This window comes from Mauremys reevesii, linkage group 6 (genome assembly GCF_016161935.1).
Source record: "Mauremys reevesii isolate NIE-2019 linkage group 6, ASM1616193v1, whole genome shotgun sequence".
Lineage (NCBI taxonomy): Eukaryota > Metazoa > Chordata > Testudines > Geoemydidae > Mauremys > Mauremys reevesii.
In genome coordinates this window covers 81,935,792-81,957,753 of record NC_052628.1, presented here as the reverse complement: position 1 = coordinate 81,957,753, position 21,962 = coordinate 81,935,792, and the positions used below count along the sequence as shown (strand labels likewise).

General features: G+C 39.3%; 1 protein-coding gene across 2 annotated transcripts in view; it reads right to left on the bottom strand.

Annotated features, from left to right (window-relative positions):
* CNTNAP4 (contactin associated protein family member 4) overlaps positions 1-21,962 on the bottom strand; it is a 444,291-nt gene that overhangs the window by 13,918 nt on the left and 408,411 nt on the right. For both annotated transcript variants that reach the window (XM_039545275.1, XM_039545276.1), the window contains 6 exons: positions 21,188-21,358; positions 16,820-17,038; positions 11,116-11,355; positions 8,547-8,771; positions 6,279-6,412; positions 5,030-5,117 (listed from right to left, as the gene is read on the bottom strand). In XM_039545275.1, coding sequence (XP_039401209.1) covers positions 5,030-5,117; positions 6,279-6,412; positions 8,547-8,771; positions 11,116-11,355; positions 16,820-17,038; positions 21,188-21,358 — 1,077 coding nt within the window. The remainder of the gene's footprint in view (positions 1-5,029; positions 5,118-6,278; positions 6,413-8,546; positions 8,772-11,115; positions 11,356-16,819; positions 17,039-21,187; positions 21,359-21,962) is intronic.

The window sequence follows — 21,962 nt, the reverse complement described above, 5'->3', positions numbered from 1 at the left end:
TTTCCTCACATCCAGGCTACATCTAAATCTTATTGCTTCTTTCTGAGTACCTCTCTAAGATACAGCCTTTCATATGCATTCACATGTATCCTCTAATCTCTCAATCTCCATTTTGATTACTGCAATATCCTTCTCTCTGGCCTTAACATATGCAATCTTGCCTTGCTCAGATCCATTCAGAATACTGCTGCAAAGATCATTCTCCTAGCCTGTCCCTTGGGCACTGTCACCCCTCTGTTTGCATCCCTCCATTGGCTCCTCTCCTCTAGAAGCTATTTGTCTTCATTTTCAAGGACCTTTACGGTCTAGCCCCATTCTATCTCTCATCTCTCATTCAGATCTGAAAGATCAGCACCAACCTATGATTGGTCCATGATGCCAGCCTCCATTTCCCACTTGTTAAATTTTCTAACAAGCACCATCGTGCTTTCTCCCATGCTGTCCCTTACATTTGGGAAGATCTCCCCATAAATGTTCACAAAACTAACTCATTATCCACGATCAAAACCCTTCTCTAAAGTCTCCTTTGCTCTGATGCCTAAAAAACCCTCAACAATACTTAGGGTGCTGGTGTGCTGAGCCCACAGACTATCATGCTAATGAATATTGTCTCATTGTTAACTTGTACTTCCCCATCAGTCTGTCTGTATCCATTTGTTGTATCTTGTCTTGTACTTAGACTATAAACTCTTTGGGGCAAGGACTGTGTTTTTTGTTCTATATTTGTACAGTGCTTAGCACAATGGTGATTCAAAGCCACTAGAAAACGAAAGAATTCCCCATCTCTGGTCCTGAACCAAATGCAGGTTGGCTGAATGATAGAATCTGTCCCTTGATTTCAAAATTTGATCAAAATAGATTGTTACTTCCACTAGAATTTATGTCCCATGCTTTAACATCAAACTGATTTCTGCAAATAAATGATCAACTCCTGAATATGAGGTTTTATAATGGAAAAGCTGTCAAATCCTTAATTCCTGTACCTGAATGGTGGCACTATGATACTATCATTACTTTGCAACTGAAGTGTATGTTTGGCACTGAGAAATTACTACTTTTCAAAGACTTAAGTAATGATTCAGATGTGATGATTATTCATCCTGTCGCTGTTTTTAAAGTGGAATCTATTTCCTGCATTTTTATCTCCTACTGTATATTTCTGTTAATGCTGTCTTCCACATAGATGATACTTTCAGAGTGCTCATGCCTCTTTTGTGCTTGCTGCTCAAAAACATTCCTGCATTTTGAGTTTTACTGCTCTAAGCTAATAATAATACAGCACAGGAAAAAAGTTTAGTGTGTCTCCAGGGAGGTGTCCTGTGCAGCGATGTTACATTCACCTTACACAGAAAGCTTGCTCCCAAAATTACACATTTCAGCTGGTATTGTTTATATGATGATTTTACAAGTTACACGTCTCTTTACATGTCTCTAAAATCAAACCCATCAATTGTCTCAGTTCCCGGAACTTGTTCTGTTCCTTCCCTTACTTAGTTTTGGATACTAGCATTCCAGGTACTGGTCCATGAAGACTTCAGTCTTGTACTAAGACAGATAATGAACATATCTTGAGATGTTTCCTATATGCCAAAACTTACTTTAGCTAATGCAAGGTGTTATGGGATACTTACAATAGCAGAACAGGCGTATAGTACATTTGGCCTATAAAACTATTATATTATTTGTGCTTAATGGTGCAGATAATGATATTATTAATATGATGTATGCACTTGCCAGCATATATTGGTCAACACTAATTATCACTATGGGTATTAGTATGCTTAGATTAATTATCTTTCACACAAGCTTATTAAATTAATCACATAAGTGATGTCAAAATCAAATAATTCTGAATGAAGGCATCCACAAATACTATTGTTAGTCTATGTGGTTTTATGTAAGGATTATCCTGAACAATCTATCTTTAAAAAAATATATGACAACAGCAGCCACCTTAATTCTGTCTCTCTATATCAACACATTACAATGCAGGATTTATGGCCAACCTGAAGCTAGTATAAAATCAGTTTAGTCCACCAGAATCAATACAGTCCAAAATTAAACCTAGGGGAGAGCAGAGAACTAATAGTGTTAACAAATTAAGACCTCATTTATCCCAAGAGGATGAGGGGAACTGATTGCAGCTTTCACAATGCCTTTAATGTATGTAAAGCTTTTAGCTATGATAACCTCTGAATACATGTCTGTAGACAAATAATTATTTCCAAGCTTACCACACCAGTCCAATGGCAGAATGGACATTTTGACATCCAGGCTCTATCTCTCAGTGAAAGTTATTGTTTGTGTTCCATCTTCATTCTCAGACAGTATTTCTGGACCTATTACTATTCCAGAAATACTTATTTACCAAAGCTGTGGTGTTATTCCCAGATGTACTGTACCACAAGGAGCACATTAGACACTAGGCAGTAAAATACCTTTAAACTAAGCCTTGTAAAACTGTGTTAAGAATAACTTTTTAAAACTTCTGTTTATGGGGAGGTAATGTATAAAACACAGCAAGTGTTCCGATACCTACAGAAGGAATATAAAGTAAATATATCCCATATACTATTCGTGGGGGAATTCTGCACCACAGTGTGTGCGCAGAATTCATGTCTTAAGCAGATTTCTTTGCTTCCTCATCATTTTTTGCAGGGAAGCAAAGGCAAGCTGCAAGAGTGGTCATGCACCCTTCCCCAGCAGTGCGGGCACATCATTTCCAGTCCAGAGAAGTCAGCAGAGAGGCAAATCATGGAGGTGGGAAGGGCTGGAGGTGCCCATGGGTATAGATGGGGGAGAAGGCAAACAGAGGCATGGGGGAACATGTGAGGTCATGTACCTCTACCCCCTTATTCTGTGAGTGCAGAGCTGCCCGAGTGGGGAGGGTGCTGCTGGGCTCACTGACTTGGTAGCTGCACATTGCCTCCTGGATCCTAGTGCCAATCTTGCACCCCTTCTGTGTGTGCTGGGCACCATCCTGTTTTCTGTACAAGGGTGAGTGCCCGCATGCGGCAGGGCAAAAGGAGCGGGGGTGGTATGTGGGGAAGAGACAGTGGAGAATGACGGGGGATGGGATAGGGCAGGGAGAGCGGGATGTGGGAGTGAGGGGAGAGGGATGTGGCGGCAGGGGACAGTGGGGACAGGAAGGGGAGGAGATGGGGCAGTGGATGCGATGAGGAAGAAAATGGGGTAGAGGAATGGGGAGAGTGGGAGTCAGGTTGTGGCATCCCCTCAGCAGTTGAAGCTCCCCCGTTAAGCAGGCCCATTGAACTCCCACTCTAATGAACGCCCCCGCCTGCATCTGTACTACCCTGCTGATCCCCCCACACCCAGACCCCCCATGCTGAGCCCCAACTACCTCCACCTGGACCCCCCTGCAGAGTCCCATTACCCCTGCACTCAGAACCCCCAAATGAGCCCCCGTGCATCCAGATCCGCAATGAGCTGCCTGCACACAGACTGCCCTACATAGAACCTCAGGTTGCCAACCCTCCAAGATTGTCCTGGAGTCTCCAGGAATTAAAGATTGATCTTTAATCAAAGATTATGTCATGTGATGACATCTCCAAGAATTTGTCCAACCAAAGTTGGCAACCCTAAGAGAACCCTCTCACCCCACACCTGGATCCCCCACCCCCCACACTAAGCTCCTCCACACTTGGATCCTGCTGTGTTACCTACCTACTCATCCCTGCTACACCTGGAACTTAGGACTGAGCCCAGGGTGTTTCGAGGGCAGGCCCAGCCCTTGTGCTGTGTCAGAGTCGCGTGCAGCCTCGCTGCTGAGTCCCTGTTCCAGGGGAGGGTGATCTCCCACCTCCATGCAGCCAGTGGCCTGTGCTCTCCACTGCCATGCTGGAGCATCCACATTGATTTTTTGACAAATAAAATTGGCAAAATTTTAAAATATTGTGTGCAGAAATTTTATTTTTAGGTGTATTTTATTTAAATTTTTTTTGGTGCAGAATTCCCTCAAAGTAATATAGCAATCTGAGGTGAAAACTCAATTCCTTATCTGTTAAAAGTCACAAGTTTCTAGATTTAGGATCAGCCATACTTGCATCCCACACAATGATATTTTAAGCAAATAGATACATTTCAACATTAATTTCTAAAAAAATGAGCTTCTAAATATGGGAGGATGGATATTTTGAGTTAAACACAAAACAATTAAAAAGGTCAAAGTGGTGTTATTTACTAAACAGTTCTGTTTCCATATTGTGTCAAAAATTGCTGGAAGAGCAAGACATATATAAAACTAAACATCTCATGATAATGAGATATAACAACATTCAGTATTCTAACTGCTTTACTATCAAAGGAAATAGCATTCCCTTCAAATTCTTCCCACTCCCACCCCTTGCTTTGTCAATCTGGTCTCATAACAAATAATATTATAAAAAGATTGTCTTTGAGAATGGTTATGATCCTTCCTAGCTTCTTTAATTAAACTGACAGGGATAATAAGAATGGCTACGGGGGTTAGGTAAATTCCATCTAGAACTTTATTACAGAGAAAAATAACAGACAGCTATTAACATGTCACTACTGGATGAATGACTTGGTCACTCTCCATAACTTAATCAATTTAAAAAAAACACTGGACATTTTCGCTTACAACACCTTAACCCTAGCTGCATTGTTCAAAATCAAACTGAAGGAAGAGTCTCTGACACATCAACTAATTACTGATTAATCCTGGGTTTATACATATGATTTGATCATGATTTCGTTTTCCAAGAGTGTAAGAAAAATGCCATGTTTCATTATGCTTGATTGCAAAATGAGAGAGATAAGTGTGAAATTATTTTTAATGGAATCCACTTGCTCATCTCATAGGAAGCACTTACCCATGATTATATGTGCACTTTGACAAGACTGAAGTTTCTACCTTGATTGTCACTCACTGCCTAATTAAATCTAAGACAATGAATGTCTCTCAATAAGATTAGGGCTATTATTTTTTATGTGGCATGATGACATTTTGATCCATGTTTCAGAAAAAAATGTGTGGTGTTCTACTTACCTAAAATCTTGCCAAGAACAAGGGATTTGATTGCATTGAATTCTGTACCTGAAGACAGAACGAACTGCATCCTTTCATTCTGGTTAATCTGAAAAATTGTTCAGTGAGAAACAGAAGTCGCATAATGGAAGAGAATTCAGTTGGGATGTGTAGGTAGGGGAGAGGATGAGAGAAGGTGAAAGAAAAAGAGGAGAAAAGAACAACTTGTCATTCATACCATAAAGGTTAGGATAGCAATACTAAAAAGTGAATCAGCCACTAAAAGGCAGATAATTTTATAAACAACATGGCATAACTTCTTCAGAACCCTATGATTGTGGCTGAGATACATTTAAACATTCCCACTCTAGTATACAATTCTCCTTTCTCTAAACCATTTAGATAAAGCCTTTCTATTCATCTATAGGCAGAATATAATTGGTAAGCCCTGTGAAGAGATGCAAAAGGCTCTCACTTATCTCAAAATGAAACTTTAAACATGAAACAATTAAATGTTATGCAGTGAATGCTGTGCTCCCAGAGCCATTACATAAATCGCTTGCCTTGAAATGCTGGTAACAGTGCATAACTGCATCATCCAGTTCTTATCCAAATATATTATTTGATTTGTAATGTTCAGAATAATCAATATTTATTTTACAATAGGCCCTTTTTCCAGTGTCAGTTTCTACAAATATGAATTGTGTTAGCTAATCTTCCAATTTCCCTAGAAATCATGAATCAATGTAGATACAAACACATTTTCCTAGCAAGTTTTCCCCTAGCCCTAAAGCAAGTGCTGAGCAATAGCTGTTAAAGAAAATAAGGGCTTTGAGTATTCATCTTTGAAAACCAGACCAAATACTTTGTTTTAAATTATTGTTAAATTGTTACAGTGCACTAATACTGCTCTCTTGTACCCTCATTAAAATAAACAAAACCATTGACAACTTTTATCTGTTGGGGTAATTAGTATAGTGTTCCACATTCACACAATCTAGGTTGAACTAGAAAATATTTCATTGCCTACTGAAATGAAATGAGAAGGTGGAAGTGACCTTTTAAAACAGACAAGGTGAATGTCAAGGGGATCTTTTTGCCTAGACTCTCACTTTTAAAGCAAGAGTCTGCTGTGTTTTGCTTTATTTCCTTGAGGTATTAAAATACAATTTATGTTGGGGGTACTCCTTTTATTGAATTTATTTATATCATTTTGCTTTGGGTCTTGTTCCATTTGATGACCACCCACTTTTTCGCTTAACTGCATTACCTCTACATAGAGCATTTCCTCCTCCCTGTTAATCTTGACATGATGAAGCAGCCCGTCAGCCATGCTTTTGAAATTGATGCTAAAGACATCCGGATCTTGATGGCTATCTAGCTTGTACCTAATCTGTAAACTTCCTGAAGGGATGGAGTAAGATATTTTAGTTTCAGAACTAAAGTATGTACAAAATAGCTAGTGTAGATCATATATACAATACTTTCTCTTTTGAGACATACATAATATGAAAAGTTGTACAAATGTCTGATTAACTTAAAGGAACAGCTTAAATAACAGACACAAATACAAACATGAAATGAATGAAAGAAATAGAAACAATGACTGGAAACCATGGTTGGTCTGGATTACAAAATTAAGATATGCCAGTTCACAGCAAATTTCCACTATGTAGCCTCATAAAAGAGTTAATGTTGCAGTTCATATCAACAGTGGTGACCCAAATATAAGCCATAATACAGAAGAGGGCAAACTACAGCCCGCGGGATGGATCCGGCCCATCAGGACTTTCAATCAGGCCCACAGGATTGCCAGCCCTGTGGTGCAGCGGGGCTAAGGCAGGCTCTCCTGCACCATGTCCCTGCAGCCCCTGTGGGATGAGGGGGCATAGGTCTCCGTGTGCTGCCCTCGCCTGCAGGCACCACCCCCCCCACTGCTCCCATTGGCTGGGAACAGGGAACAGCGGCCAATGGGAGCTTCAGGGGTGTTACCTGCAGGTGAGGGCAGCATGTAGCGGAGCCACCTGCCCCCTCCCCTTCCCCAGTAGCCACTGCCGTACAAGCTGGCCACTTCCGGGAGTGACGTAGGGCCAGGGCAGGCAGAGAGCCTGCCTTAGCCCTTCTGCGTGCCACTGCCACCCTGGAGCCACTCAAGGTAAGTGGTGCCAGGCCAGAGCCCTGCACTCTGAAACCCTCCTGCACCCGAACCCACTGCCCTGAGCCTGCTCCCACACTCCACAGCCCCTCCTGCACCCCAACCCCCTGCCCTGAGCCCCCAACCCCCTGCCCATAGCCCCCTGCCGCACCCCACACCCTTCCTGCACCAACCCCCTTCCCTGAGCCTCTTCATGCACCCCGCACCCTCCTGTACCCCAGAATCTTGCCCTGAGCCCCTTCCTGCACACCGCTCCCCCTCACAGCCCGCACCCCAACCCCTTGCCCCAGTCCTGCATTCAGGGCTCTGCATACAATTTCCCCACCCAGATGTGGCCATCAGGCCAAAATGTTTGCCCACACCTGCCATAATATCTAGCACTGTTCCTGAACCAATAACTGCTTTACAACCTCTAAAACTCATAGTGATTGATCATAGTGGTAGGACTGGGAATAAAATCATGATATTCTCCTACACTGGTAAGTGTAATAGCTCTGTTCCTGTTTATCAAATGTTCTGAGCACAGTAGCCACACCAGTTCATGGTTTTAAGAAGTGACAGAACTTAGGATCTTATGCTTCGGAACATGGACCTACACATCATTTGAGCTGGAGAACCTCTATTAGCTGTAGAAGTGGGGCTTTTTATCCAACAGAAAGCAATACAAGTCCCAAACACCTAAGCAGGCCTAATTTATCTGTTCACTGAAGGGCAGTGGTATAACATTAGCCAATGTATTGTGTAAGGCAGACAAAATACTTAGAATCAGGAAAAGTAGAGCAAAGATTTAAAAACAAGGATACTGGACAAAATTAACTAGCACAGCTCCACTGACTTCAACTAACTTATGTCCATTTTGGCTAAAAGTGTATTTGGCCAACTGTATTAGCTTGAAAAATTCTTTGGGTCTAGCATGGCATAATATACAATTAAAATAAATAAACTGTAATATTGTTTATCATAAAACTACATATGTTTGTCATTTCTGTGCTTTGGAAGAATGTTATAGTAAACATCTGTCAAGCCTAACCAGACAGTTTATTTCAAAATAAACAAAGAATTTAATTTAGGATATTGTTATATATTACCAAAGGGTTTCCAGCATTAACCAAACAAATACTTATTTCCTACATGGATTAAACAAATATTGTAGGAATAAATCATTTTAATCAGCTATTGCTGCAATAATTTTTTCATGTGAAAGCATTTATTTTTTGGCCTTGCTGAAAAATAAATCTTGCACCTAAAGAAAGTGACAATGGAACAAACATGCTTTGGTTGGGATTTGGGTCTGAGAATCAGAAGAAATTCAGAGTCGTTACGATAGTTCTGAATTTCAGTTGTAATTTTGTTCATTCGGTTTTGTTGTTGTTGAGCACTCACCGTTTTTGGCAAGAATAACTGAGAGGTACTCCTTGTAGAAGGAGCTCACATAAAGCAGTAAGCTTGGAGTCCGTGTTGTCCGAAAGGTAAATGAGATTACCTCCCTGATCAGAGTCATATCAGCGTAGAAAGAAGAAGCATGAGAACTGGAATTTTTAGCTAAGGTGTAATATTCTTGAAAATTGTACACCACTGAGGTGCCAGCTCCAAAATAGGCAGAAATCTCTGAAACGACATGTCATTTAGTTTTGTTAACATCCTGCAACCAAATATTAAGGTTTTTCTTTTTTTACAGAAAGGATTTTTAAAATATTCATAACTACTATGATTAAACTGGAAAAGAAATAACAGTAGCACTGTCAAGTATCAGAGGGGTAGCCATGTTAGTCTGGATCTGTAAAAGTAGCAAAGACTCCTGTGGCACCGTATATGCATCTGACGAAGTGGGTATTCACCCACGAAAGCTCATGCTCCTATATACGTCTGTTAGTCTATCAGGTGCCACAGGATTCTTTGCAACAGTAGCACCGTTGATCAGCATGGTAGATAAGAATATGGGCCAGGATTGCCCTCTCCGCAACCAATCCACACATGGAGGGGACCCTCCACACACAGATTTCCCCTTCCTTGTGAAAGTGTATGTGTTCAACCATTTCTGTTGTACTATCCTGCCCTCCTTTAGACCCTGTGTAGGGTGCTGTGTGATTTAGGATTTGATGTTGGAGGAGGGGGCAAAGTGAATAGGATGGGGCACAGAATGTCCCCCTTAAATCCCTGTAGAAATTACCTGGTACAGATAACACAGATTGGAGCTATCTTCTCTTTTCCACATAGCCCTCAGACCTCGGAGACATTTTGGAAAGTACCATGACCCATAGGAGTAAAGTGACCTTGATATAGTCAGGAGATGAAGAAGGTCTATTAGTGTAGGTCATCCCGTGCTTCCAGCTTCAGCACAGAATTAGTCTCTACAGTATACAGGTTAATGTTACCTTGTCTAGTTTAAAACTTCTCAATCAGTGAGGTTTCAAATCCTAAACAGGATAAAGAGCCTTATCTTGTGAACCTAACTACTGCTGTGTACTTCCAAGGACTTTGTGGGACTAGATCTCAGATGTCTTTCTTTGTCATAAATATTTAAAATGGATTTTGCTAAAAAGTTCATATTTCCTTCTACAGTGTATTATTTCTCCAGTCTAAGAACTTAATAATAGTTAGGTGCCATATTTTGGGAAGTTATTTAAAAAATAAAAATAAATGAAACATCAGGTTAAATAATGCAATAGGAATTTCAGGTTTACAAATCTTACTGTTAAGAAATGAATTTACCATGTATTGAAGGTTTTATGTAAAAGCAGATAATTTCTCAAAAATGGGTTTTATCCACTCCCTTTGCAGTTTCTCAGTATATTACTGCAAGGTGTGTTTGTGAGGATGCATTGGCTCCCAAATAATAGAAATGGCAGGAGCACACGGAGCTCCATTTCTGCCTCTTTGGCCTGACCCTGTGAATGCGAGTGTGATCACTGATAATGATGGGAGTTGAGGTCACTCAGCACTTTGCAGGAGACACTCAACACCTTGTGGGAACAGGCCCTTCATTTTTAGCTGCCTAACAGGATTATTGAAAAATAACAGAAGTATTATTTGGATTATTTTATTACTGAAAATTCAAATCGGTGGCCTTCTAATTGACCATCAGTGCACACAATGAATGGAAAATGTTAACAATTGTGAGCCCATTCATATTCCCTGGATCTACATGTAGTGGGAGCCATTTAGCTCTCTCCTTCAGGAAAACAACGTAATTAGATCTTCCCCTTCTTCCCACCCATAATTAACCCCCCTTCTGAAATTTGGATTTGGAGGACAGAAATTAAATAGTTTGTTGACTGACCTTAAAAATACATCCCTTAACTACAATCTTGTAAAAGGAAACCAGAAACACTGAAAAATGTGACGGCGTCTTTTAACACACAACTCCCCCGCCCCACCTATAATAAAATGCCCACATGCCATAGTTTCGTCATTTACCAAGATTAACTGGCTAAACTATTTAGACTTCCTTTTGAAGTTCTCTGGTTCATTATCTGGAAGGTGCAGACAACCAGTTTTCTAAGCCCTCTTCGCATTAGCAAAAGGCATTACCACAGCTAGCAGTTGTAATTTTTTATTCTAACAGCAGAGATGCATCAAGCAGGGAAGGTTACTGATGCTCTCAAGTAATGCGAGTATCAGCTTTAAAAAGTACATACTGAATATAATCCTTTGGAGACCCATAACGGGGTTTAAGTGAACTATTCACTGGCTCTGCAGAAATATAGCTGAAAGAATATTTTTTACATTAAATAAAGGTGAATTAAAGAGACATTTTTGCAAATAGAAGTTTGAAGTGTATAGAGGCATCTCTTCAGATAGTGGTGTAGAGCTTGCTCCAGATTGTATGACTTGGAATAGTTTGCAAGGATTACCATTTTCAATTATTCATAATGCCAGAAGAGATCATTTTATAATCAATACTCAGTAGTTACATGCTTCCACATGTGACAGATTTACTATTTATGCTTGCCTTTCTTACAGAATGGCCCGGTGTAAGCAGAAGAAGCGCAGTCACAAGAGAATCCATTGTATTTCTCTCTACATTTTCCTCCATTGTGACACAGGTTACCATAGCTGCTACAATGTCCAGGACAACCTGGTTCAACTCCTGGAGTTATTTTTGCTCTCTCTTCCAGGTCCAGGGCTATTCCATTTAACTGCAAAGAACGAACACATCCCAGAAATCCTTTCTGCCTGGATGCTGTTCCACCTGAAATAAATTCATGTGAACTTTTTAAATTAAAAAGAATGGATGTGTAAGAGCCTCTATGTTTTACAACCCCAAACCTTCCATTATGGTCTATGCATGTGCAAATATTGATAAGTAACTCTGAAGGTATATCTTGGATTTTGTTTTTGTCAAGTAATTACAACAAACTCTTGAAGCTTTTTATCAAAGGAAAAGATTTCGCACAACAAAAGATACCAAACAAAGGTACGTTGTATTAATTCACAGAAGAGGAATATGTGAGTGTTAGATTAAAAAAAAAGTCTATGTTAGGACAGGAAGTATAGTCCAGTGGTTAGGGCCCCAGCCAGGGACCTGGCAGACCCAAATTTGATTCCCTGCTCTACTGCAGAATTCCTGTGTGATTTTGAACTAGTGACTTAGATTCTCAGTGCCTCATTTCCCCAACTATAAAATAGGGGGAGTACTTCCTTACCTTGCAAAGGTGTTGTGGGTATGAATACATAAAAGACAGTGAGGTCCTCAGATGTGGGGGTCATATACATACTATAGATAGATAATTTACTCTTCCCTTCTTTAGATTTCTCTGTGTTCTGACTTTTTTATGTTTGTCTTTAAGACTGTAAACTCTTTGGAGCAGAGATGATCTTTATGTGGAGCACTGAACACACTATATGGTACAAAGAGCCATAAAGGTATAGAATCTGGTCCCCGAGGAATTCCTCTAGTACAGAAGGCATGCAAAGGTGCTTTCCTTGGCAAAAGGAAGCTGGAGTGTCTCTGGCTATTCCTGGCTGACAGAATGGCCTCTTTGGGGCTACAGGCAGCCAGGTGAAAGTAAGGGTAGTTCTGAGGCTGCTCTAACTCGTGCTAGGAGCTGAAGTGGTTCCCAACCAGCCCTAGAATAGGAAAGGTACAAAAGGGCCTAAAACAGCTTCTCCCTCTACAGTCCAGATAGTGAAGTGAGAGGAGCTAGGTTACATCCATGATCTGGACTTTCTATTTTCCATTATAATGACAGTCTTACTTTCTTGTTTTTAAGTGGAATATAACCACTATTTTAATGCCCAGTACTCTATTTTTTCCATATATGTAAATACCATTGACTTTTAGTGAGTGTATCAAGTAAGGAGCACTATTAGAACTCAGCCTTTTGTTTCTATCAGTGGATCTATCTAAATATTTAGTTACTGCAAGCCTTCATTCAGCAGTCTTTTATATCAACATAAATATTCAGTTGTCACTGCTGCCAGGATTTTAACAGATACATACAGTCTTTAGCATTCTCAGCTACAGCTGAAAAAAGAGAGAGATGGGGGGGGGGGAAACGCTAAGAGAAACCTGACTATTGTGGTTTTTAGTCCTTTGATCTTACTTACAAATCTTCCTTTGTGGTCTCATATTTGATTGCCATTGTTTCTGTATGGTATGTCTCCTGACAGCTAACATCTTATTCATTATGGTATTCAGACAGATTAGGCAATCTACAATCCTTGTGAGAACAATACTTGCCAGTTGTTAATAATTGCTGGTCTAACGTGCATCTAGAATTAGCGTCCTTTAAAAAGCAAAGACAGCAAGTACCATACAAGTCCAATATTGTCTGCAATTCTTATGTATTTCCAAAAAATTAGTTAAAATCCTATATCCAATTTTTCTCAAACTTCTCTCTCTCTCTCTTTTTTTAATGATTCTAAGAACACATTTACTTCCTCCTTTGAAGAATTTTGGAGCTTTAGTGGAAAAGCTTGATTTTAAGTGTCCATAAAGCAGAATGGGAGAGATGTGGGTTTTAGCTAATGAGTTACTTATAACAAGAGCTGGTGTGAATTATTTTTACAAAGTTATTAGGGTTTTCTCCTATTACAGTTAGAAATTTGGAGGAAAACTTTAGTTGAAATTTCATCAACAACACTACTCAATACATATGAGAAACAAATACAAACAAAGGTCTTAAGTATGAATTAAACTTTATAGTATCCAGAAAGATATCTGCTACCTATACACCGGTTTTATGACTTTCTAATGTTATATACTACAATAATGCATCAAATATCCTTGCATAACACTAATTTGAATGCTTGTTATTTATATAACATCTAAAGTGTATGTACTTTACAAACAAATAAAGGATAATGTTTCTACTCTGAGATTACAATTTTAATACACAAGAAGATGACTCATAGGTAATTATGGCAGTTATTATGCAAATAAGTTGATACATTAATAAGGATTGACTCTGCTAATGCAATTCTTAAACCACTGTTAACTAGATGTTTTCACTAGCCTATACGGGCTAAAAAATAATGACATATTGTACAATTAATAAAAATAGACAAATAAAAAGTTTTATTATCCCTCCCCAAAGAAAAATGTCATTTGACTTAACAGAAAATAATAATAAAAAAAATCAGCCTGATCATATGAATAAGCTGGGAGTTGTTGAAAAGATACAGTTTCCTATAGACTGAGTTAACTGTAAAACAAAATAAATGACAGATTCACATTGATCCATATGATATAATTAAAGCCACAAAACATAGACATTAGCTAAAGGCAATTAATGAGTGTCAACAAAATTTTCTGAAGCATTCACTGTATCAGATGTGGGAAAAACATTTGGGCAAGTAAAGTTAGTTTGGTCAAGCCCTAATAAACCATTTGTGTTCCATCAAACTTTTATTATACCATTTGGATATTATACATTTAAACAAATGCCACTTTGTATGACTTCTGCTCCGAAGAGTAATTGCAAAAATCTTTGAAGGATTGCAAGGTAGTTTAGTATAACAGATTGGGGAGGATAGCTCAGTGGTTTGAGCATTGGCCTGCTAAACCCAGGGTTGTGAGTTCAATCCTTGAGGGGGCCACTAAGGGATCTGGGGCAAAATCAGTACTTGGTCCTGCTAGTGAAGGCAGGGGGCTGGACTCAATGACCTTTCAGGGTCCCTTCCAATTCTATAAGATATGTTTCTATTTGACCCAAGGATCTAAAATGAAAGGAACTAGCAAATTTTTCACAGAGCAATCATAATAATAATAATAAAGACATCTTACACTGTAACTAAAAAAAAATAAATGTTGTTAAACAGAAGTTATCCATATGTTATACCTAACTTGAATAAAGCAAGCCAGGCTGCTTATTCAGATAAATATAAAACCATTTTTTGACCTGCTTACCTCACAATATGAGATGGGTCTAAAGACATTTATGCAGGTGAGAAACTATTTGGCTAAATGAATTACAAATCTCTCCACTCAAAGCTCAATAAGCCCATAAGTGAATTGCTGAACAGTGACATTGACTGGCATTGGGAATAAAGGCATAAACAGGTATTGAAACAGTGAAAAATACTGGTCACCAATCTACCAATTTTACAGTGGCATGAGTTATCAGGGATGCATCATTAATATGTGCCTCTTCTGGAGGACAAGATTAATGTCTTACAAGGAAGAGTTTCATTTGTATCAAGTAACAAACAACTCACAAAAGAAGTTGCACTTCTTAAGTTGGTTCTCTTAAATTTCACCAGTATATGTACAGGAGACCTATCCTCCATGAACTTTTCTCATTCTTTTATGAACCCAGTTATATTTTTTGCGCTTCACAACAACCCATGGGAATGAGTTCCACAGGTTGACTCTGTGTTGTGTGAAGAACATGTTTGTTTTAACCCAGCTGCCTACTGATTTCATTGGGTGACCCCTAGTTCTTGTGTTATGTGAAGGGATAAATAACACTTTGCTATTCATTTTCTCCACACTATTCATGATTTTATAGACTGCTATCATATTCTCGCTTAGTCATCTCTTTTCTAAAATGAAGTCTTTAATCTCTCCTCATACAGAAGCTGTTCCATTCTCCTGACCATTTTTGTTGCCCTACTCTGCACCTTTTCCAATTCCAATATACCTTTTTTGAGAATGGGTAACCAGAACGGCAAGCAGTACTCAAGGTGTGAGAATACAAAGGATTCATATAGTGTCATTATGATGTTTTTTATTTTATTATCTATCCCTTTCCAAATGGTTCTTAACGTTCCATTACCTTTTTGACTGCTGCTACACTGAGTGGATGTTTTCAGAGAACTATCCACAATAACTCTAAGATCTCCTTTTTTTGAGTGGTAACAGTGAATTTAGACACCATCATTTTGTATGTATATTTGGGATTTTTTTTCCAATATGCAGTACTTTGCACCTATTAACATTGAATTTAATCTGCCATTTTGTCACCTAGAGAGAATGTGGGTGAGGCACTATCTTGCTACTTAGAGTATGTTTTTTAGGTGTATCTGCCTCTCATACACCCTCTCTCGACTCCCTCAAAAACTCCCTATTTGATGCTCCCTTTTACTAGCTCCTCTGGTTGCTTAGGATCTGACTTTTTAAATCCCTGTTCTCCCTGAGTTAGCCCCAAACTTTTGTCAAGGGACAAGGGATCAAAGGATAGCAGGATAGAGCCTTGTTAGTAAGCTCTCAACCTAGCTTAGCACACTCTTGCCACAGTCCAGATCTAGTGGTGTCACTGTCACATCACAGAAGGCACTCACCCCACCTCCACAACAGGTACCTTTGGGAGTCTTCTTATCTCTTACCCACACAGTTCCTGAGCCAGTGCCACAAGGAATCAAGTTCTCATCAGACTGCCCTGCCTTCCACACAATCCTTGTGTACTAAACCCCAGTCTCTCCTCAATAAACTATCACCTTTAATATTTGTATCTTTCACCTGGCTTACAACCCTGATCTCCTGTGATTTAATTGTCAACTTCTCCCCAGTATGTAATAGACAAACAAATGAACAAATTAACATTCTAATGTGGACCTTGCAATGCCTCTTGTCTTATATGTGTCTGTCTTCGAGACTACATTTTTCAAGGCATTATATGAGTCTTACATTATCAACAAACAACATATAAATAATACTGTGTATTTTTGTGTGGATGTTACTAATATTTATTAAACATCTATCACTTATATCACTTAATTTCACTTATATAGTATTTCTGTGTTCAAAGAGACTCACAAACATAAATTTAAATATGTTAGCAGCAATTCAGTAGAAGATGGCCAATACTAGGATCTTTCAGTCAAAATCCCTTCCCCAAAGTATGGTCATTTAAATAAAGATCTGAACTACTACTGGTTTTGCAAGACCCAATCACAACCTCCCCAGCTGATTTGCATATTAATTAACCTCAGCATAAGTATTTTATTAAAAGTGCTAGTTAAAAGGCTGGTGACCACATCCTGCAGTTGTTACCACTAGGCAAGAGTTCAATTAGATCCAACGTGAATTTTGCCTGAGGAAGAACTACAGGCTCAAGCCATGAATTTGTAAGTGGATTTTTGAAAATATTGTATTTCTCCCACTTTTGTATTAAGGTCTTCATCACACCATATTAATCATATTTAAAAGCCACTGGTTCCTACCATTCTTCTACCCTCACATGCAGATAATAAGGAAAGAAAGGGACACCCACCTACAAATAGCTGACTGTTGAGCTGCAAACGGATATGCCCATCAGACGGTGCAGTGAGAGTCTTTTGGGGAAGCTGATCCACTTGTAGCAATGCTTCTTTGATGTTTCTTTCAGCCTTCACATAGTGCCACTGGTTGTCATTTAAGGGAGTGGGTGATTGCATTGTAACTTCAAAAGGTCCATTTCCCACATCAAATGAAAAAGTCACTTCAGATGGAGCTAGAAGCAATACATAAGAAACACATAAGCTAGCTCTCACATGTAAGAAAGTTTAGAATCTTGGTCATAAAAAGAAATTCATTAAATGGTAGAAAGGGTTATTTCCTCAAAAGATCTGTCCTATTATTCTCTTCTTCTGGTTATGATGGGATGGTAAAATTATTTGTTTCGTGGACAAATGACTTCCACAGCAATAGGGGGCTATTCTGGCCTCAAAAAAGTCCACTCTTCAGACCGTTAGCTATTGAGAGCAATAGTTTGTTTAAAGCATGAATATTGAGGTTATGTCCTCATAGCAAGTATGCTAGTTGGGAAACAGTGACTGTGCTAGTTTCTTTAGTTTTAATGTGAATAAAAATCATTTCCTGCCAACATGCTAATTGGCTGTCATTGTTACCTTTACATTTTAGTTACCAGTACCACTGATTTTTTCCCCAAAAACAAGTTACACCCTCAGTAGGCTAAACTCTATTTTCTGATAAGTTGATGAAACTCCCACTGGCATTAAAAGACAGATTTTTGGCTCACAGAGCCAAAATATGTGTTACCCACACATATTGGGTAACAGAAAGTACTAGTCTATTCTAACACCTGGTAAAGTGTCCAAAGTTTACTTCTTATCTTTGGGCTATAACATACTTTGCTGCACAGTCTTATTTCCAAAAAGTAACACACATGATTCTTGTCTTGAACTGAAATGCTTGAGTTAAACACAGCAAGATTCTGACTTTGTTCCCAAGAGTACTTAACTGCTTATGACTTTCTTTTTACAGACATTGGAACTTCAAAAAGGGGTGTAGTTTGGACTAAGGGGATAATTTTATGCCAAAAAAATAGCTGTGTTAGTTCCTGATATACCAAAGTGTAAATCCTAGTATACTGCTCTCTGTAAACAGCATTACTGGACACCGTTAATGAGCATAACTTTATGTTAATATCGACCTTTGGTAGAGTAACTCCCTCTGCAGTCTCGTGAGATGCATAGTCAATAGAAACTGGATGGCCACATGTATCTATTCACGTAAGATTCCACTGCAAATCTAGGCACCAATGAACGATAGTAGGCTAGAGCTTCTGCTTACATAAATCAATGTAGTTTCACTGAAGTATATGAACTACACCAATTTATATTCTCTGCGTATCTGGACCATTATGTGGATTTGGGACAGTCCCTAAAAGATTATGGTTCCATAAACAATTACAGTTATTTTGACAGCAAGAGAGATATATAGTGGTTCCTTTAATATGATGCTTTAAGAGAAACTACTAATATTGTTCAAGCCAATACTTTGGTATGTCAAAAAAGGTTACTTTTAGTATGACTAAGATCAGAAATAGAATATAAATTAACATTAGAACTGATAAGAAAATGTTAAGATTTTCTATGAAAAGATTTGTTTTCTTTTAAACTTTTCTCAAAGCCCAAAAATGTGTGTGTGGCGATAGATAGATATCTCCATAGACCGACACACACAGAGTTTATAGTAATAAAATCAAATTAAAACTAGTAATCTCTAATCAAACAATTACCAACCATTTACATTACTGGGGATTTGATTAAAGGACTAAAGACCTAGACCAGAATCTAAGACAATGAAAAGGTTCCTATTGACATGCAGGGGGTTTGGTTTGGGCTCTAGAGGGAAAGCAATGATATTAAGGGCTAGTCTGCACTGGCAATGCTAAAGCGATGCCGCGGTACTGCTTTAATGGGCCTTGTGTGGTCGTGGCGCAGCTCTCCCAGCGCTCTAAAACCCCCACCTAAACAAGGGGCGTAGCTACCAGCGCTGGTGCACTGTCTACAGTGGCGCTATACAGCGCTGAAACTTGCTGCACTCAGGGGGTGTTTTTTCACACCCTCAGCCAGAAAGTTGCAACGCTGTAAATTGCCAGTGTAGACAAGCCTTTAGAGCTGGGCAAAGGGAAACTGAAAATCTTCAAACATTATTTAAAACAAAACACTAGAGGTTTTTAAACTCTTTAGGATGTAGATGGGATGAAGGTATCAGAGTTTTTCAGTTTTTAAATTTGAAACTACCTTGAAACTTTTTATAATATATTTAAATCCATTTTGACCAACTTTGCATGGACTTACACCTCATACATGGAATCCCATTGAAATCTGTGGTGTTGCATATAATGTTAATCGTCACAAAATTTGGCTTCTGTTGAGTACCTTGCATGGAGCAAAACAAACACCTGAGTTAAAAAAAAGAGCTACCATAGTGTCTGCCTTGCAATTAAAAGGAGCCATATCTTGAAATCAATGTCTAAACAGAACTCCACTTAGAAAGTAATGGCCAGTTCTGCTTAAAAATGGTATATGGCACAAGAAGACTGTTTCATATTAAAGAGGTGTTTCAAGACTGTTTCATATTAAAATGATTGTGAAGGTAAATCCCTTCCACAGCGACTATCTTATCAGACCTCTCAGAATGAAAGGAATGCAGCCACTCACCAGTCACAGTTAATCAATCCCTGCTGTTAACAAATATGACACTGTCAGAGTATTATAGACCAAAACTCAAAGAAAGGGACTCCCTTATTTTTCCTCCAAGAACCAGTTCTATGACCAAAGGAGCAATAAGATCAAGCAATCTTATCCTCAATGCAAACACAGAACTCTGTCAGATGTACAAGCAACCCTGATTAACTAGGTTGTTTACAATATGGAACTGGTCTGCTTACTGGCAGGGGCTGATTAGGGTTTTGTGGGGCTCCTGGGGCAGAGCAAGTGAGGGTCCCTCCCAACCCTTTCTGCCGGCAGTCCCCTCTGCCCCGCCCCCCAGAGCTCCTGATGGGGAATTGGGGTCAGGGCACAGGGGCTTGCCCTGCTCTGTCCACCCCATGCTTCAGCCAGGGAGCAGGGTCATGGCATGGGGGCTTGCCTCGTTCTGCCTGCCTGGCTCTCCAGTCGGTGAGCGGAGTTGTGGCATGAGGTGTGGCTGGAGCACCGGGAAGGCAGAGCGGGGCAAGCCCCCACGCACTGACCCTCTCCCTGGATGGACCACCGGACAGACAGGGGGAGTGAGGCAAGGCCCTGCACTCTGACCCCACACCTCAGGAGAAGTACAGGGTGGGCGGAGCAGGTTGGGGTGCAGGCCCCAATTGGCTGGGGCCCCTAGGCACAGACCTCATTGGTCCAATGGCTAATCCACCACTGCTTCCTGATGATTGTGGCAGAATTGAAGATTTTTTTTTTAATCCTGCAAAATAGTGGAATAATAATTATTATTTTTTTTAAATAAAAAGCCACTCTGTGTCAAAATTACTCCAGTTCAGCATGGGTCTTCCACTACCAACATTCTTCCCTCTGGCTTCACTAGTCACAAGTCATCATGTGAATAATATGGACCTATACCAAACTTGGTATGAATGGAAGTATTTATGACAAGAGATAAAGAGTCTTATGATCTCCAGCTGAATTGGATAGATTCCGTGCATGCAGAGGTGGCTGAATTTCTCCTATTTAGGCTGTGTCTACACTGGTAAGCGAAAGACAGAACTTTCGTCATTCAGAGGTGTTAAAAAACACACACACCCCAAAAGATAAAAGTTTTGTTGATGACAAAGGCTGGTGTGAACAGTGCTTTCTTGGCAGGAGAGATAGTGCTAACGCCACTCGTTGGGGGTGGAAGTTTTTAGTCAGCAGGGCAGTGCTCTCCTGCAGACAAACAGCGGCTACTCTGAGCGCCTTTTAGCCGCATGTCTGTAGTGGTACAGCTGTGTCACTAAAAGACGTGTAGTGTAGACAAAGCCTTAGTATTCATCCAAATGCTTTCCTATATAGATGTGTATTTTCCACCTTATTATACCATTTGTTCTGAAGTATCAGCATCCTGAGCTTGGCACATCAACATATCCCAAGAATGTCATTATTGCTTCTGAGGTTCTGCTCTGAAATGCTAAACAAGAGCATATTATTGAAGTTTTCTTTATTTCATGGCTCTCTAGGCTATTACATCATTGTACTTTACACCAAATCACACCATTCTAACCGAAGACAATGCAATTATACTGTTGCCTAATATGGAAAAATATTAGGGGAAAATAGGTTCTCTCTCATTTGAATTCAGCATTACAAAGTGCTAATTTTTGACAATCTAAATGAAAGCAAAAACCAAAAATCGTTTATTAAATATGACTTACAATGCAGCTCTATCCTTATGAAGTCTTTAATCCCCAGGTTCTCTAAAAACATGCCAGAAGAAGCTGTAGTCTTAAAGAAAAATGACACATCTGCACTGAGTTCTCCATGGAAAGTAGGGAAATGAAGATATGAGGCCTCAGTATTGAAGGAGGCTGAATTCCAAAACGTCCCTGGTTACAGCAAAACAAAACATTAAATGAAACAGCAATATCTAATATTGTTTTATATGGTTTTAACCTTTACAGCTAATGAAGCAAAGTACCCAGCGCAAGAAAACAGTTTGTAATGTATGTCATTATGCATCTCTACTCTTAGAATTTACGTGAACTGTGATCATAGCCCTGCTATAATTTGTTACATGTGTGATCGTGGGTGGAATTGTCGCTTATAATAATTGAGTAATAGTTACAAGGTCAGATCCATAGATTCCAATCGTCTTATTTTTCCATCAGCTGATATTTCATTATAATTTGTTGAATTTTGCTCTCAACTATTCAAAAGCCTATCTAAAATCCCTAATTGAACTAAATCTAATGGAGATGTGCTCCATACTCATGAGGCCCAATTAGAAACACCTTGTTCTTATTACTCACTTCTTATATGTATATCTATCTTTTTAATAAGCTATATTGCTTTCTAAATCAAATGAGGCATCCAATATCTTCTTATGTAATTGAACAAGGGCAGTGCATATTTTCCTGCTAATCCTGTGATTTAGTATGAAATAGATGCAAAAATATGACTTTAGCTCCAAGCACTCTGAATTTTTGAAAA